Genomic DNA, 17,786 nt, shown 5'->3' with positions numbered 1-17,786 from the left:
TATTACTTTATATTCTTTATGGATACATGCATACATAGTAAAAATATACAAATACACAAATGTCAAATTCAAAATAAAGGATATCTCTAGAGAATAAGAGATAAAACAGTAGATAAAATAGTGGAGAGGTACTAAGGGGATTCAATAGCATTTGTAATGTCTTTTTTCTGTTAAAATAAAAGGCATGCTAAGAGGTAAGACACTGAAGCAGCAGAGACACTCTCTTTTGCTAGCCTTGAAAAAAGATGCCATCATCATAAATTCTCCAGCCATGAGGAAATGAATTCTACCAACAACCAGTAAGCCTGGAAGAGGACCTCGACCTCCAGATGAGAACATAGCACCAGCTGACACTCTGCCTGTATACAGGCTTATGAGACCAGAAGACGACCCATCTAACCTATGCCTGGATTCCTGACCTATAGATACTGTTTTTGCTAGCTGCTGTTGAGTCCATTCCCCAACTCATAGTAACCTGATGTGTTGCAGAGTAGAACTGCTTCATGGGGTTTTCTTGGCTGTCATCTTTATGAAAACAATTTCCCAGGCCTTTCTTCCAGCTGCTGGATGGGTTCCAACCAGCAGCCTTTAGATTAGCAGCTAATTGCAAATGACTTGTGCCACCCAGGCTTCTTTGACCCAAAAAAGCTGTTAGATAATAAATGTATGACATTTGAAAAAAAAATTTTAATTAAAATAAAAAATAAAAGTGTGAAGCAAGTACAGCAAAATGTTAAGATTCACTTGACAAAGTTAAAAAGAAGATATATGGGGTATATGTGAGACATTTATTACATGGTTAAAATATTTCATAATAAATTTTTTTTAGAATGAATGGAAGGTGAGAAAAAAGGTAGACAGCTCTTCTAAGAAGTTGGGAGCTCTGGTGTCATAGTGCCTTAGCATCTGACTGCTAACCAGAAGGCTGGTGGTTCAAACCCACCAGCCACTCCTCGGAAGGAAGGGTGGGCAACCTACTTCCCAGTGATACTACTGCCTCAGAAACCCAAGGAAGGGTCGCTATGAGTTGGATCCAACTTGACAGCAGTGAAGTTAGACTGCCAAAAAGTTAGCTATGAAAAAGAGCAGAGAAACAGGGCAAGGCAGGAAGAATTTTTGTTTGTAAGCATAATTTGTATACTGGTGAGAACAAGGTGAGGATGAGAGACAGAAAACAGAGGGTCCCACGACAGGAACTGGGTCCTTGAAAGTGAGGAAGGAATGAAGTTGGTGTAAATACTGGATAGAAGGAGTGAGTACTCCCTTTGCTACAATGAAGAAAAGATGGGCCTGAAAGGAGAGGGCCTGTCATTTTGGTTATGTGAAGAAAGGGGGCTGCTGTCAGGTGATTTTATTTTCTTAGTGCAGTGAGGGCAGGGTCAACAGCTGAAGCAAAGGGAGTGAAAGGAGGACAGAAGGGCCTAGAGGGGCTGAAGTGAGTGGAGGAAAATGTTAAAGCAGGGAAGTTGAGGGACCACCTGGGTCTGGTGTCAAGAAGGTGGAGTGGAAAGGAAGAGTGAACCAGGTATCAAAGGTTTTTGAATGTGAGTTGAATGATCATGAGGTTAAAGCACAACAGTTAGGGTAACACAGTGGACTGTAAAGCCAGATGATAAGAATACAGGTCTGGACCACACTGCCCAGTCACTAACAATGAACCTAACCATGTTGGTAAGTGGAGTGGGTGTAATCTTACTAAGAAACAGGTTATCCTTGTTATGTTAATGAGACAAATTAGTGTAGGATGTATCTCAAGTCAATCTCTTTTGACATATAAAAGAAATTAAATGAGTAAGGGAAAGAGCAGAGATAGGGGAAGAGAGATGCCAAGCCACAGGAAGGTAGTTCAGCAAACAGAAACTCAAAAGAGACAGGGATCTTCCACCAGAGTTGACAGAAACAGAAAGCCTTCACCAATAGCCAGAACCCTGATAACAGACATCTATCCTCCTAAACTATGAAAAAATAAATTTGTTAAAGCCATCCACTTGTGGTATTTCTGTTACAGCAGCACTAGAAAACTAAGACCCTATCCCAGACTGGAATCCCACACCAGGGTGGCTCAGGGAAGTTCCTGTGGCCCACTATCATGGTAGACGTCCTTAGTTGCAAGGTTGTGTGGGAAAGCAGAAGTGAACACAAGAGGAGAATCTTCACTAATGAACATGTACACTTAGTACTCATGGACAGTGCACCTCTCCATCTCTGATCCCCATACCAGACCATCCCAGACTATCTCCACCCACTAGTGAAGTCAGTCTTGGTAGGTCTCTTGCTGACGGTTATATTTTATAAAAGGATCTACTGTGTGGGAAATGGCAAATCTTTAAAAAGATGAAAAATTTCATGAAGTAAAAAAAAAAAGCAGTACTAGAGAACTGCCCAAATCACATGCAAAGCAACTGACAATGAGGATGTAGGCAGAGTTAAAACAGTTAGACATCATAAAGAAGAAAAAGCTACAAAAACGACACATATCTATAAAGAAAATGATTTGGCTATCAAATAGCAGACATAATTCCTTAAACTCACTGAGCTTTAACTGTAGTGCGACTATGGCTTTGGAGCCTGCCTCTTCCTGGAAGGAAGCTTTCCTGCACCACTCCCATTCAGGGGCAGGAACACCTATGGACTTCAACACACTTCCTTCATGGCTTCCTTAACCCTGTTTTTATAAGTCCTTTCTCCTAGTAGGTTGTGTGTAGAAGCTGTCACCCACTACTCAGCATATGGCTGACACAAAGTAGGCACTGCACAAAGTCATTCACTGTCAAATGAATGAACGAACTAATGGTAACTGTTTAAAACTTAAATGTCTACATAAAATGGCTCTTTCGAGAACCACCAGATGAAGGTACTTTGGAGTGTCTTCTATTTGAACATAGGGCACAATCACACCAAAGCCAGAGTTATACCTCGGCAGCCCCCCTCCAGGATCGCACAGCTTCCTCCAGTTCAGGTGTGTGGCTCATGCCAGGTAAGCCACTGCCACTGCTGCTATTTTTCTTTTCTGGTACAACAACTTCGGCAAAGCAAGAGTGGGCCACTGGCTGGACCTTTTGTAATGCTTGGGTCAAAAACTGGAAATGGACTTGCACCACTGTCAAGAAACACCGTCCCAACACCTGTGAAAACAAGAGAGCCAAGGATTATTAGGTTGCAGGTTGATGCTAGATTAGTGAAATAAATTTCAATCATTATTGTATCATTATCTCATATTATATAAGATGATAATTAGTTGGAAATTTGAAATCTTATAAAATCAAAAAGCCACCTTGCTTTGGAAGGATCTTTGTTCTCATGTTTGGATATGGTTGCCTTATGTATAGAAGTCAAAATGTTTCAAACAATAGCCATATCCAATATTCAAATGGGTCTTCTAATGTCCCACCAAACCTCCTCCACTCTTGCTCTCCACTCTCCTCCTTTGGACTCTGGCTTACACCAACCCTGGTTATCTTTGAGCTCCTACTGAACTAGAGCAGTTCACAATTCCAATTATGTCCACATATTCAGAGGACAGAGTAAAAGCTGTGATACTAAAAATCTAAAAGGAGGTCCGTTTGACTACAAGAAGTCATTCCATTAGAAATGGAATCTAAAGATAACAGTTGGTTTAATAAGAGTGTTACTAACATAGTTATTAACATAGTTGCAAGTCTTATTTCTAGTCTTATAAAACAGAACTGACAGATCAGTTTCTAGAAGTCAATAAAGTTCTTACAGGGAAACTTGCACTATTTTTTAATTACTAATACACTGGACAACTCTAGTTGCCAGGGCATCAGAAACTCACTCTTGATTCATATTAGAGTAGCTTGATTGATGGAATGCATTTTAAAAATACTATGTATAACATGAAAACTAAGATACGAATGTGCATTCATCAGCTAACCTTCTGGCATCAGCAAAAGTTGTTCTCTGACATTGTTTGTTGTTCCCGGTTTTCTTTCTTTCTTAACCACAGCTACAGGGTGTTCCCTATAATTTCCTACTTCCCTTTAAAAAAAAAAAAAAAAAGTAGAGCAAGAACTTGTCTCTTGCAAAGCAACTAGAGCAGATATTTTCCAGATTATATACATTTTTCCTTTAATCTTTTACAGTTGGTTGGCCCACATTAAATTTGACAATAACAACAAAAACTTTTTTTAAACATATATTTGACATTTTATTTTTCTAAAAATGCATTTTATTGAAATATAATTTATGTACAGTGAAATACACATGGGTCTATGCTTTTTTGCAGTGTTTTCTCCCCTCCCCTCTCACTCCTAGCAACCAACAAAGAAAGTTTCCCTCCACACAGAAACCTTTCCTTGACCCTCCATAATAATGAACTAATACTATATTTATCCTTCTGTGATTGATTTATTTCCCTCAGCATAATGTCCTCCAAGTTCATCTATATTATGTGGTGTTTTGCAGACTACATTAGTCTTTAGTGCTGCACAGAATTCCATTATGTGTATGTACCATAGTTTGGTCATCCACTCTTCTGCTGATGGCCACGTAGGTTGTTTCCATCTTTTTGCTATTGTAAATAGTGCTGCGATGAACATGAGTGTGCGTATATCTTTCCTGTCCTGGCTTTCACCTCTCTAGGATATATACCTAGTAATGGGATTGCTGGGTCAAATGATATCTCCAATTCTAGCTTTCTAAGGAATTGCCATATTGCTTTCCACAGTGGTTCTATCACTTCAAAGTCCCACCAGCAGTGTATGAGAGTCCCAATCTCTCCGCATCCACACCCGCATTTGTTATTTTCTGTCTCGTTGAACCTTGCCATCAGTGCTGGGGTGAGATGGTATCTCATTGTTGTTTTGATTTGCATCTCTCTGATGGCAAATGATTATGAGCATCTCTTCATGTATTAGCTGGCCACCTGAATATCCTCCTTGGTGAAGTGTCTATTCATGTCTTCTGCCCATTTTTCAAATGGACTGTTAATTACTTTGGTGTTGAGGAGTTGGGAGTTTTCTATAAATCTTAACAGTTAAGTCCCTTGCTAGATATGTAATTATGAGCAAATATGAATTTGTTGCTGTCATTTTTGTTACGTCCTTTTTCATGGTGCTGATTTCTTTGTTCCATATAATTTTCTATGCTGAGCTCGTTTTGTTTATGAATTGTGTTACCACTTCCTTTGTTGCTACTGTTTTAGTATTTGCTAAATATTTGTGCTGGTCCTCTTTTTTATTTTGATGTGAAGGCTTATCATTTTTCTTTGTGGTTACCCTGTGATTTAGTTTTCTTCTCAAGTTTAGAATAGTCCGCTCTATCTTGTAGTTGTCTTGACTTCCCTACCATCTAGAAGTTCTGTAACGACATAGATTTTTTTTTTCCCTTTTTGGTTTGTAGTTGTTCCCATCTGCCAATTGGTGTCTCTGGTTCCCTGTTTACAATCTTGTAGGCTTATTCACTTTGGATACTTCCATAGCTGTGTTGGTTTCTGGGTTATATCATCATGTGTGTTAATGGTCCATTGTTGTTGGCTGTTATTGCTTCTCTGTCCAAAGGACTCCCTTTAGCATCTCTTGTAAGGCTGACCTGGTTTTAACAAATTCCCTTAATTTCTGCTTCTCTGGAAATGTCCTAATTTCATCATATTTGAGGGGCAATTTTGCTGGGTACATAATTCTTGATTGGAAATTTTTCTCTTTCAGGGTTTTATATATACCATCCCATTGTCTTCTCACCTGCATGATTTCTGCCGAGAAATCCAAGCTTAGACTTATTGGTTGCCCCTTGTAGGTAACTTGTCATTTTTCCTGTGCTTTTAGGATTCTTTCTTTGTCATTGGTTTTGATGAGTTTGATAATATGTCTTGGTGATTTGCTTTAGGGACTATCCTGTTTGGGGTTCGTCAGACTTCCTGAATGGATATATTCCCATTTTCATCGTATCAGGGATGTTCTCTTCCAACAAATCTTGGGCAATTTTCTCAATGGTTTTAGTTTTCTCTTCCTGTTCTAGAATTCCAATGACATGCAGGTTATTCTTTTTGATGGTATCCCACACGACCTTTAGGCTTTCTTCATTTTGTCTTTATCTTTTTTCTGATATCCCTTTCCAAAGAAGTATTCAGGTATTTGTCTTCAATCTCATTAATTATGTCTTCCATTGCATCGATTCTACTCCTTTGCCCTTTCAATGTGTTATCTATTTCTGACAATTTAGTATTAATCTTCTGGATTTCTATCTGTAGATTTTGTATCATTTCTAATTTTTCATTTATTTTGTCATTTTGTTCTTGTATTGTCTTTTGAGATTCTTCTAGGGTTTTGTCTGTGTTTTTCTTGATCTGTCTCTCAATCTTTTGAGGATACCTAAATCTAATTCTTTTGAATTTCTTATCAGGGAGTTACAATGCTGGGTCTTCCTCAGAGATGTGTTTTGGGTCTGTATCCTGGTCCTTTGTTTCTCCTGCTTTATCTTGCTTCTTTGTGTGGACTGTGATGCTCTGTTGTCTCTGAGGCATTGTCACTTTTTGTGTTTATATTTAATTGGTGATTGTATGTTGGAGTGACTTCCCCATGATTTTTGTTCTCTTTGTTTGTATTTATCTACACAAGCAGGGTACTGTGCTGTGCTCCTCTATTCACTAGTTGACAGTACTTGTACATACACCACTTCTCTCCTTTCTTGTTGTGAGTCTCTTCTATGTCCCTGCTGACCTTGGCAAACAGAGCCTATTCTTAGGTCCCTGGAATTCAAATGAGAATGCTATCACTTTAAAATCCAAAATGGTTTTCACTTGTAAACCTTCAAAATGGCTGCACCCTCAGTCACTTTAAATATCCAAAATGGTTGCCATGTGTACACAATCAAAATGGCTGTGCCTTCTGGATAGCAGAAAGTCAACAGCTCACGTTGTCTCCCTCCTTGCTGTTTCCCTTCCTATTCATAGATCACCAGTGCAGTGGTCCCTGCAGACCTGGGTGACCAGGGCTGATCTTTAGGTCAATACTCAGGTCCCAACACCACTTGGAAATATTCAGGCTGCTGGTCCCGTCAGAGTAGCTGACAGTCCGCAGCTCTGACTGTCTCTATACTCACTGTTTTCGTTTAGGTTTTTCCACTAGTTGGTGCCTAATCCACTTTTGTATAGTTCCTTTCAAAGCTCAGGGCTCAAGGATTATCTTCTGTATCTCTGTCAATTGGTTTTTCTTTTCCTTGTTGAAGAGGGTCTGTGTCGCTTGTCTGCCTATTCCTCCACCTTACTGGAAATGCTTCAACAAAAACTTTTCTGCAATGCTTTTATCATGGTCCATAATATTCAAATGCTTTTTCATGGAAACTATTTTATATTTAATTGGCTTACATAGTAGATTAATTACTCACTAAAAATGTATTTATTGAATTCACAATGGATTCAACTGGTAGGAACAAACCTGAGAGACCCACTTGCTGCCATTATTCTGCACTGCCCTGGTGGTGGTGGTGGTGGGGCGCGGCTAAAATTAGATAACTATTTCTATTGCTTTTACAAGGAACTAAAATCCAACCCCAGTGCCCTACCTCTAGCTCCGTTCTATACCTTGAACATCCCAAAGTAAGACTCAAGCTGGGTGAGAACCTCTCAGCACACATGCCTAACAAGGCCCTCCACCATGTATCGTCTCATTCTGACTGGTCAGAGCTCTGCTTCCTGAATAAACAGGGGTAGGCCAGTTCCCAGCAGTGACATTTATTCCTTCTGAATTTTTCTGCCATGTGGAAATCATGTGCACACATCTCACACCTAAGTATTCTCCCTGTGTGGTCAAAAAACTGAATCACAGGTTGAACTCCTATCCAAACCTCCTGGGATTGCCATTCACACCTCCTTCAAAGCTCCTCCCCCTTGATCATCTGCACTAGTTTCACTAATCAACCTTGAAACCTAGTTAGAGACATGTGACATGAATAAACAGAATTTATCTATTCTTATACATGACAGCAACAGTCGTCAGCTTTAACTGAGCACTCAGCATGTACTTGGTTCTAAGGATTTCACATGGATTATCTCATTTAATCCTAGGAACAACCAGTGTGGCTATTCCCATTTTACAGACAGTAAGACTGAGGTATTGAGAAGTTATGAAACTGCCAAGAACTATAAACAGCTCGACTAGTCACTCAACTTGCATGTCTATGCCCTTGGCTAGGGTGTCCCATTGCCTTCAATAGACTCTAAATTGCCAGAAACAGCTGTTGGCTGGCACAGAGACCTGGCACATGACAGACATTCAACTTTAAGTGATGTAGGTCAGAATGAAGGTGTCCTGAATCTCTGTACAATGCAAACACAGAGAAGGAGTAGAGCAGAATCCTCAGGGACATAAATTCTTCCTACTTTAGCATCCTGCCTGGCTACAGGGAGGGGGTTGGAACTGGAGATCTCATGCAATATTTGCTTTCCTTAACATGGAAATGAGAAAACACAAACCAATAGATACTCAGAGTCAGGTGCTGCTGGGAGAATGAATACTAGGGAGGCAAGTGATAAGGAAAGGGCTCTCTGAGAAAATGACCAAGACTAAACAGTTACCCCTTCCCCTTCTAAAAGGGAAAACTCTTGGAAAGGGCTCTGAAGACTGATGCAACATCCCAAATTCCAGCATAGGACATTCTTCTTACAATTCCAATTTGGGTTGCATGCTTACATCTGTGGCAGAATGGGAGTTGGGATACTGCTGAAAGAATTAAGTAAGGGAAGAGATGCTGGAAGGCAGATATTCAGTGAGTAATCTCTTCCATTTATTACATGTTTGACCTTAGATGAGTCATTTCACTTCTCTAAGTTTCTTCCCTATAAATAGGGAATGATGAGAACAAGAACTCAGCTACCCATGCCCTTCACTCCCCCCCTACCCATGATGAACATCAATCCAAATTATGGCTGTGATAACATATTTGTGTTGCAAACAATCCAGTAAATGCCAATCAAATCAATGGTTACCCTGGACCTTAGAAACAGCTATTTCACAGAACATCTGCTCTGAAAATTTATCTAAATTTTTAACAGATACAACATCATTATCTTCTCTTGACAGAAGACAAGCTCAAGTTCCAGGCACTCCCACTACCCACCTTTTTGATAAGTTAGCTCATGTCTTTCTTAGTCTAGTTCCCCATCTATAACAGAGCCTTTCCTCCTTGACCCATGGATGGGCCAGCCCTTGGGCCAGCTTATCTCAATGTCAAACAAGAAGTTTTGCACTGGGGATTTGAACCCAGGTCTGTGTGATTCCCAAAGCTATGTTCCTAACCACCAGGCTGCTGCTCTGTCACTCTATGATATGATCCAGGATGTAGCCATAATAGTGGGTAGATTTTAAGAAGAAAAGAAAGAACTCTATGTAGAAACCCTGTCACTGCCCATACAGTATCAGGCCTTGGTATGGGAATAAAGACTGGTGGGAATTTCAAAGTGGGATGATGGCATAGCACAGAGTAGCTGCTAAGATTAGCTGGAAGCAGCAATGTTAAACAGTGAGTGGACATGTAAGACCTGGGGAAAAAAGCAGTTCCTCAACCTCTTGACAGTTCTAAATCCACAAACAATCATTCAGTCTTTCAGAACATCAGATTTCATTTAAGTTAAGAAAGCAATTTGACTCCATTTTACCATTGGTATTTTTATCATTATAAATGAATACCTTTGTCCCAATACATCCAAAACTGATAGCCAACGAGAAGTCATTATCAGACAGGGTTGCAGAAACCTTTACAAAAAGAGAAACCTTTTGGTGTGGCTTAAAGTCCTCACAAAAGCCCAATTCCTGAATACAGACAATCAAGGACCTTGTCTGCTGCTCCATGCATGTTTTGGATTACAAACAGCCATCAGTGATCTACTGAAATGAACCCTGTTTTCAAGGTAACCCTGATGGTAGAGGAAAAGGGTACATCTTCATCTTCCCACTCCCCTGTATATGTGCCACATCAGCTGCTAAATTGTGTTCATGTATATAACCAGGATACGTTTTCCTTCTGATGATTTTTGCATTTTATTCAGGTTACAAGCATGTTAGCATAAAGTCATTATATTTTGAACTCCTAAAGACCATCCTTTCTACAACAGTATAGTAGTGAGACCTAACCTATAATTCAACTCTACCTTCCTAGAATACTTCAAAATTTTAGTTATTCCTCTTCTAATACTCAATCCAAGGCCAGACCTTGTCCTCAGTACCTGCATATTATTGGACTTATGAAGTAATTATGGAGTGCCCAAGTCCATCCCGTCACCCAGAACACCCTATGATTTTCACATTAACAAATAATTTCTCACTAAGTTCATTGTTCTGCTCACCTTTACTTAGAAGTTTATGTTTCTCACATCCTTGCAGATCGACAAACAAGTAAAACTGTCATATATAACATATTACCAGGGATTCTAACATATATTTCTATCAGTTTAAAGTGAAAATGAAGTAATCCAGATTGGCCACTTTTAATAGAAATTCCAAAGTCATGCAGTCATTACCTTCCCTTCAATACCTGCTGTTGTTAAGTGCTACTGAATTGTCTCTGACTCATAGCGACCCTATGTCCGATAGAATGAAACACTGGCCAGGGTCCTGTGCCAGCCTCACAATCCTTGCTATTCCTAAGACCATCATTGCAGCTACTGTGTCAGTCCATCTTGTTGAGGGCCTTCACCTTTTTCATTATCCCTCCACTTTACCAAGTCTTTTTACCACTTTGATAGCCTTATCCAGGGAATGGTCTCTTCTGACAACATGACCAAATTAGGTGAGATAAAGTCTGACCATTCTTACTTCCAAGGAGCATTCCAGCTGCACTTCTTCCAGGACAGATTTGTTTGTTCTTCTGGCAGTCCATGGTACTTTCAGTATTCTTCTCTAACACCACAACTCAAAAGCATCAACTCTTCTTCGGTCTTCCTCATTCATTGTCCAGCTCTCACATGCGTATGAGGCAATTGAATATACTGTGGCTTGTGTCAGGTGCACCTTAGTCTTCAAGGAGACATCTTTGCTCTTCAGCCCTTGAAAGAGGTCTTTTGCAACAGATTTGCCCAGCGCAATACATTGTGTGATGTCTTCATTGCTGCTTCCACTGACGTTGATTGTAGAACCAAGTAATACAAAGTCTTTGACAACTTCAATCTTTTCCCCATTTATTGTGATGCTGCTTATTGGTCCAGTTGTGAGGATTTTTGTTTCCTTTATATTGAAGTGTAATCCATACTGCAGACTGTAGTCATCAGTCTTCATCAGTTAAGTGCTTCAAGTCATCCTCCCTTTTAGCAAGCAAAGTTGTCTGCATATCGCAGGTTGTCAATGAGCCTTCCTCCAATTCTGATGCCACTTTCTTATGCATATAGTCCAGTTTCTCAGATTATTTGCTTAGCATACATATTGAGTTAGTATGGTGAAAGGATACAACCCTGACACACTGCCTTCTTGATTTCAAACCATGCAGTATCCTCTTGTATCCCTGGAAGCCCTTACTCGTTTATGCCAAGACATCTGGAAGACAGCTCCTGGCCAACTGACTGGAAAAGATTCATATCTGTGCCCATTCCAAAGAAATATGATTCAACAGAATGCAGAAATTATTGACCATTATCATTAATTAGTATCACACACAAGTAAAATTTTGCTGAAAATCATTAAAAAATGGCTGCAGTAATACATAGACAAGGAACTGTGAGAAATTCGAGCCAGATTCCTAAAAGGATGTGGAATGAGGGATATCATTGCTGACATCAGATGGATCTTGTCTGAAAGCAAAGAATATCAGAAAGATGTTACCTATGTTTTATTGACTATGCAAAGGCTATTGACTATGTGGATCATAACAAATTATGAATAACATTGCAAAGAATGACAATTCCAGAACACTTAATTGTGCTCATGATGAACCTGTATATAGACTATGCATTGCCATCATGTCGGATCTGACTCATAGCTACCCCTCCCCTTGGGTTTCCAGGCGGTATCACTACTGAAGTAGATTGCCCAACTGTCCTTCCGAGAAGTGGCTGGTGGTTTTCTGGTTAGCAGTCAAATGGTTAGCAGTCAAATGCCTTAGGCACTACGCCATCAGAGCTCCCGTACATAAACTAAGAGGCAGTCATTTGTATAGAACAAGGATATTGCATGGTTTCAAAACAGGAAAGGTGTATGTCAGGGTTGCATCCTTTCACCATACTTATTCAATCTGTATGCTGATTAAATAACCTGAGAAATTGATTACAGGAAGAATAACAAGGCATCAGGACTGTAGAAAGACTGATTAACAACTTGAGATATGGAGGCGACACAACCTTGCCTACTGAAAATGAAAAGACTTAAAGCACTTACTGATGAAGATCAAAGACTACAGCCTTCAGTGAAGATTACACTTTAACATAAAGAAAACAAAACAAAACAAAAATGAAGTTGTCAAGGATTTCATTTCACTGGGCTCTACAATCAATGTGCATGGAAGCAGCAGTCAAGGAATCAAATGACACACTGCATTGGGCAGATCTGCTGCAAAGGAACTCTTTAAAATGCTAAAGAGCAAAGATGTCACTTTGAAGACTAAGGTGAGCCTGACTCAAGCCACTGTCTTTCTGATTGCCTCATATGCATGTGGAAGGTGGACAATGAATAAAGAATGCAAATGAATTACAGTTATGGCGAAGAATATGACTATATCATGGACTGCCTGAACAACAAACATATCTGTCTTGGAAGAAGGACAGCTGGAATGCTCCGTAGATGCAAGAATGGTCACGTTTCACCTCTCATACCTTGTTCATGATATCAGAAGGGACCAGTCACTGGAGAAGGATACTGTACTTGATAAAGTAGAAGGTTAGTGAAAAGGGGGAAGACCCTCAACAAGATGGATTGACATAGTGGCTGTGACAACGGGCTCAAGCATAGCAATGACTATGAGGATGGCACAGGACCAGGCAGTGTTTTGTTCTACTGCACACAGGGTCGCTATGAGTTGACTTGATGGCACCCAACAACAACAGGAAGCAATGTTAATTATTGTTGGCAAAAGATTCCACTCCTAGAGCAACTGTTCCCAAAGTGCAAGTTTTCCTAAAGTAATCTTGAAGATGAAGAATAAAGTAAGAGGACTCACACTCCCTCATTTCAAAACATACTATGAAGCCATGATTAAAATAGCATGGACTGGCATAATGATAGACACAAAACAATGGAATAAAATTGAGAGTCCAGAAACAAATCCATACATCTGTGTTCAGATGATTTTTGACAAGGTTGCTAAGTCCATTCAACTGGCGGGGGGTGTCTTTTCAATAGATGATGCTGGGAAAATTGGATTTCTACATGCAGAAGAATGAAATAGGATCCTGCCTCACAATATACTCAAAAAACAACTCAAAATGGATGAAAGACCTAAATGTGAAAACTGAAACCATAAAATTCTTAGAAGAAAATATAGGGGCAAAACTGTGGGACCTACTTTTCAGCAGTGAGCCATCAGATATAACAACAAAACCACCATCAGCAAAAGACAAAAGAGATAAAAATTAAATACTTACGTTCATCAAAAGAGTTCATCATCAAAGTAGAAAAATAACCCACAGATGGGGAGAAAATGTTGGGAACCCATATATCTGATAAGGGCCTAATACCCAAATTACATATTAAGATTACAACTTAACAACAGAAGCACAAATAACCCAATGGAAAAATGGGCAGAGGACATGAACAGACATTTCATCAAAGAGGATATTCAAATAGCCAAAAATAACATGGAAAGATGCTCAATGCCATTAGCCATTGTTGTTGTTGACATAGAGTCTGTTCCAACTCATGGCAACCCCATTTGTACAGAGCATAACTGCTCCACAGGGTTTTCAAGGCCGTGACCTTTCAGAAGTAGATTGACTGGCTTGTCTTCTGAGGCATCTCCATATAGGTCTGAACTACGAACCTTTCAGTTAATAGTTGAGCACTTAATCATTTACACCACTCAGGAGTATTAGTCATTGTTGTTGTTGTTGTTATGTGCCGTCGAGTCGGATGTGACTCATAGCGACCCCTCCTTGGGTTTCCGAGGCAGTATCTCTATGGAAGTAGATTGACCCATCTTCCTTGAGAGGAGTGGCTAGTGGGTTTGAACCGCCAACCTTCTGGTTAGCAGTCAAGTGCCTTTAGGCACTACATTACCAGAGATCCTTATTAGTCATTAGTGAGATGCAAATCAAAACTCCAACAAGATACCACCTCAAGCATGAGAATGGCAATGATCAAAACAATGGAAAAGAACAGATGTTGGAGAGACTGTGGAGAAACTGGAAGCCTCATCCAATGCTGGTGGGAATATAAAATGGTACAAACACTGGGAATACATTTTGGCAGTTTCTCAAAAAGCTAAACATAGAACTAACATATAACCCAGCAATATCAATCCCAGGTATATATACCCAGAGGAAGTAAAGGCAAACAGAATCCTATACACCAATGTTCACTAGAACACTTTACACAATAACCAAAAGTAGAAACAAGAGAAATGCCCATCAACAGGTAAAGGGATGAGTTCTGGTGGCGTTCGTGTTTAAGTCTTCATGAGACAGGTAGAGAACTGAATCAAGCAGCCTCTAACTCAGTATTCTTCCTGCTGGGGCTAGAGAAGTGCTTGCCCTTAGGCAAGATAAGGCTATACCACAAAACCCCTATAAGCTAGACCAGTTGTAAAATGCTGCCTTTGAGTTGTTTTTCAAGTTCCTCATCAGGTACAGAGGATGCACAGTAAAAGTCAATGTGACCAATAAAGTGACCTTTCACAAGAGGCAATCAAGAACAAGAGTCCCTTACTGGGCCTCAAACCAGGATCCAGAGACATCAAGCATGTGCAACATCCCAGAATAAATTGTGTCAAGTATCCCAGCAGCCTTCATGATAGATTCCACCTTTGTTCTGACAACCTTTGCAGTGAAATTCATCTTGGCTACTTTCTGTGCACGCATCTGATCTTCATAACCCCATACATTTCACAAATAAAGATGATGCTGTTTTCCATTTAAAACCTTTTATAAACCCCAGGAAATCCTTTATTCGGTGAGACTGGAGGCTTGTGTAGGGAAAGTCCTTCTGTCTCTTCCTCACGAACCCCTCCCCTCTCTTTTCTCTTTAATAAACTTTGGTTCACATGGACATTTTGCCTCTCCTGTTCAATTCTTTGTCAGCAGGACCCGTTCTCAGGGTCCCATGACCCCTTGTAACATTCATAATGAATTGACCTCTTCATTTTCATGAAATATTCCACTATATCCCTAGTAATAATCCTTGCTCTGAAATATATTTTACCTGATATTAATATAGCCATTCCAGCATTCTTATACCTAGTGTTCATGTGTTATATGTATTTCCATCTTTTAACCTATCTGTGCTTTTATATTTAAAGTAGGCTTCTTATGTTGTTCCTGTTGTTAGGTGCTGTCCAGTCAGCTCCGACTCATAGAGACCCAATGCACGACAGAACAAAACACTGCCCAGTACTATGCCAGCCTCACAATACTTGCTATATCTAAGCCCATCATTGCAGCCACTCTATCAATCCATCTCATTGATGGCCTTCCCCTTTTTCATTGACCCTCCACTTTACCAAGCATGATAGCCTTCTCCAAGGAATGATCCTTTCTGACAACATGGCCAAAGTAGGTGAGATGAAGTCTGGCCATTCTCACCTCCAGGGAGCATTCTTGTTGCACTTCTTCCAGGACAGGTTTTTTAGTTCTTCTGGAAGTCCACAGGACTTTCAGTATCCTTTGCCAACATCACAACTCAAAAGCATAGACTCTTCTTTGGTCTTCCTTATTCATTGTCCAACTCTCACATGCATATGAGGTGAATGACAGTATCATGGCTTGGGTTAGATGTACCTTAGTCTTCAAAGAGACATCTTTGCTCTTCAGTACTTTAAAGAGATCACTTGTAGCAGATCTGTCCAGTGCAATATGATGTCTGAAGTCTTCACTGCTCCTGCCATTGATGTTGATTGTGGAACCAAGTAATATGAAATCTTTGATAACTTCAATCTCTTCCCCATATATTGTGATGCTGCTTATTGGTTCAGTTGTGAGGATTTTTGTTTTATGCTGAGATGTAATTCATACTGCAAACTGTCATCTTTAATCTTCATCAGTAAGTGCTTCAAGTCATCCTCACTTTCAGCAAGCAAAGCTGTGTCATCTACATATCGCTGGTTGTTAATGAGTCTTTCTCCAATCCTGATGCTGTGTTCTTCTTCATATAGTCCAGCTTCTCATATTATTTGTTCAGCATAGAGATTGAATAAGTATGATCAAAGGATACAACCCTGATATACTCCCTTCTTGATTTTAAACCATGCAGTATCCGCTTGTTTTGTTTGAATGGCAGCCTCCTGGTCTATGTACAGGTTCTTCATGAGCACAATTAAGTGTTCTGGAATTCCCATTCTTCTCAATGTTATCCATAATTTGTTATGATCCACACAATCGAATGCTTTTGCATAGTCAATAAAACACAAGTAAACATCTTTCTGGTATTCTTTGCTTTCAGCCAAGATCCATCAGACATCAGCAATGATATCTCATATTGCGTCTTCTCCTGAATCCAGCTTGCATTTCTGGAAGCCCTCTGTCTATGTACTGCACTTCTGCAACTATTTTTGAATCATCTTCAGCAAGATTTTACTTGCGTGTGATATTGATGATACTGTTCGACAATTTCCGCAATCTGTAGGATCATCTTTCTTTGGAATGGGTACAAATATGGATCTCTTCCAGTCAGTTGTCCAGGTAGCTGTCTTCCAAATGTCTTGGCATAGACAAGTGAGTGCATCCAGTGCAGCATCATTTGTTGAAACATCTTGATGGGTATTCCATCAAACCAGGTCTTGCTGTTTCATGCAATCTGACAATCTCTGCCATTTTATGTGGAGTGCTTAGGTCGTTTATATTTAACATATTTTTGTGCAAATAATGTGTTATACCATTTTTGCTAACCAAGTAAGCCCTTCACTTGTTCCACTCCTATGAGTGCTATCATGTTAGATGCATGTCATTTGCATGGATGAGTTACTGTGAAAGGTGCTCTGTTGGCACAGTGGCTAAAGTGTTTGGCTGCTAACTGAAGGTTGGTGGTTCGAATCCACCAGCGACTCCATGGGTGAAAGATGTGGCAGTCTGCTTCTGTAAAGGTTACAGCCTTGGAAACTCTGGGGCTGTTCTACTCTGCCTTATAGGATGGCTATGAGTCAGAATCAACTTAATGACAACTGGTTTTTACGAGTTATATATTAAAAAAAATATGGTAATGTAATGATGTGGTTTGTTTAAATTTCTCATGCTTTTTGTTTTCTCATTATCCCATCTGTTCTTTGTTCCTTTTTCCTTCTTTGGATTGAATATTTTCTTATTTTCAATTTTATCTCCATTATTGGTTTGTTAGTGCTCTCTCTCAACTGTCTCAATCTGTCTTCAATATTATTTCACTTTATGTTTAATGTAAGATTCTTACAACAGTGTATTTACATTTCTGCCTTTCGGTCCTTGGTGCTACGGTGCCCACACATTTTACTTTTACTTCTGCTATAACCCCCATGTAAGATCGGAATCGGGTCTCCGGGAGCAAGGTAAGCACGGGCGGGCTTGTGCTTGCTCACTGATCTGCACTGAACACTTTCCCGTTACCCTCCCGAGAGGGACCGGGTCTCCGGGAGCAAGGTAAGCACGGGCTGGCTTGTGCTTAGTCCCCGGGAGTGAGGTAAGCACGGGTGGGCTTCTGCTTAGTAACCGGGAGCGAGGTAAGCACGGG

General features: G+C 40.0%; 1 protein-coding gene across 1 annotated transcript in view; it reads right to left on the bottom strand.

Annotated features, from left to right (window-relative positions):
- The window catches only part of GARRE1 (granule associated Rac and RHOG effector 1), a 102,400-nt gene that overhangs the window by 45,630 nt on the left and 38,984 nt on the right, over positions 1-17,786 (bottom strand). Inside the window, exon 2 of the mRNA XM_007957954.2 lies at positions 2,916-3,125. Coding sequence (XP_007956145.1) covers positions 2,916-3,125 — 210 coding nt within the window. The remainder of the gene's footprint in view (positions 1-2,915; positions 3,126-17,786) is intronic.

Source organism: Orycteropus afer, unplaced genomic scaffold, assembly GCF_000298275.1.
Source record: "Orycteropus afer afer isolate SDZICR_OR568_19922 unplaced genomic scaffold, OryAfe1.0 scaffold00827, whole genome shotgun sequence".
NCBI classification, from domain to species: Eukaryota; Metazoa; Chordata; class Mammalia; order Tubulidentata; family Orycteropodidae; genus Orycteropus; species Orycteropus afer.
This window is presented reverse-complemented; position numbering and strand designations above follow the sequence as displayed.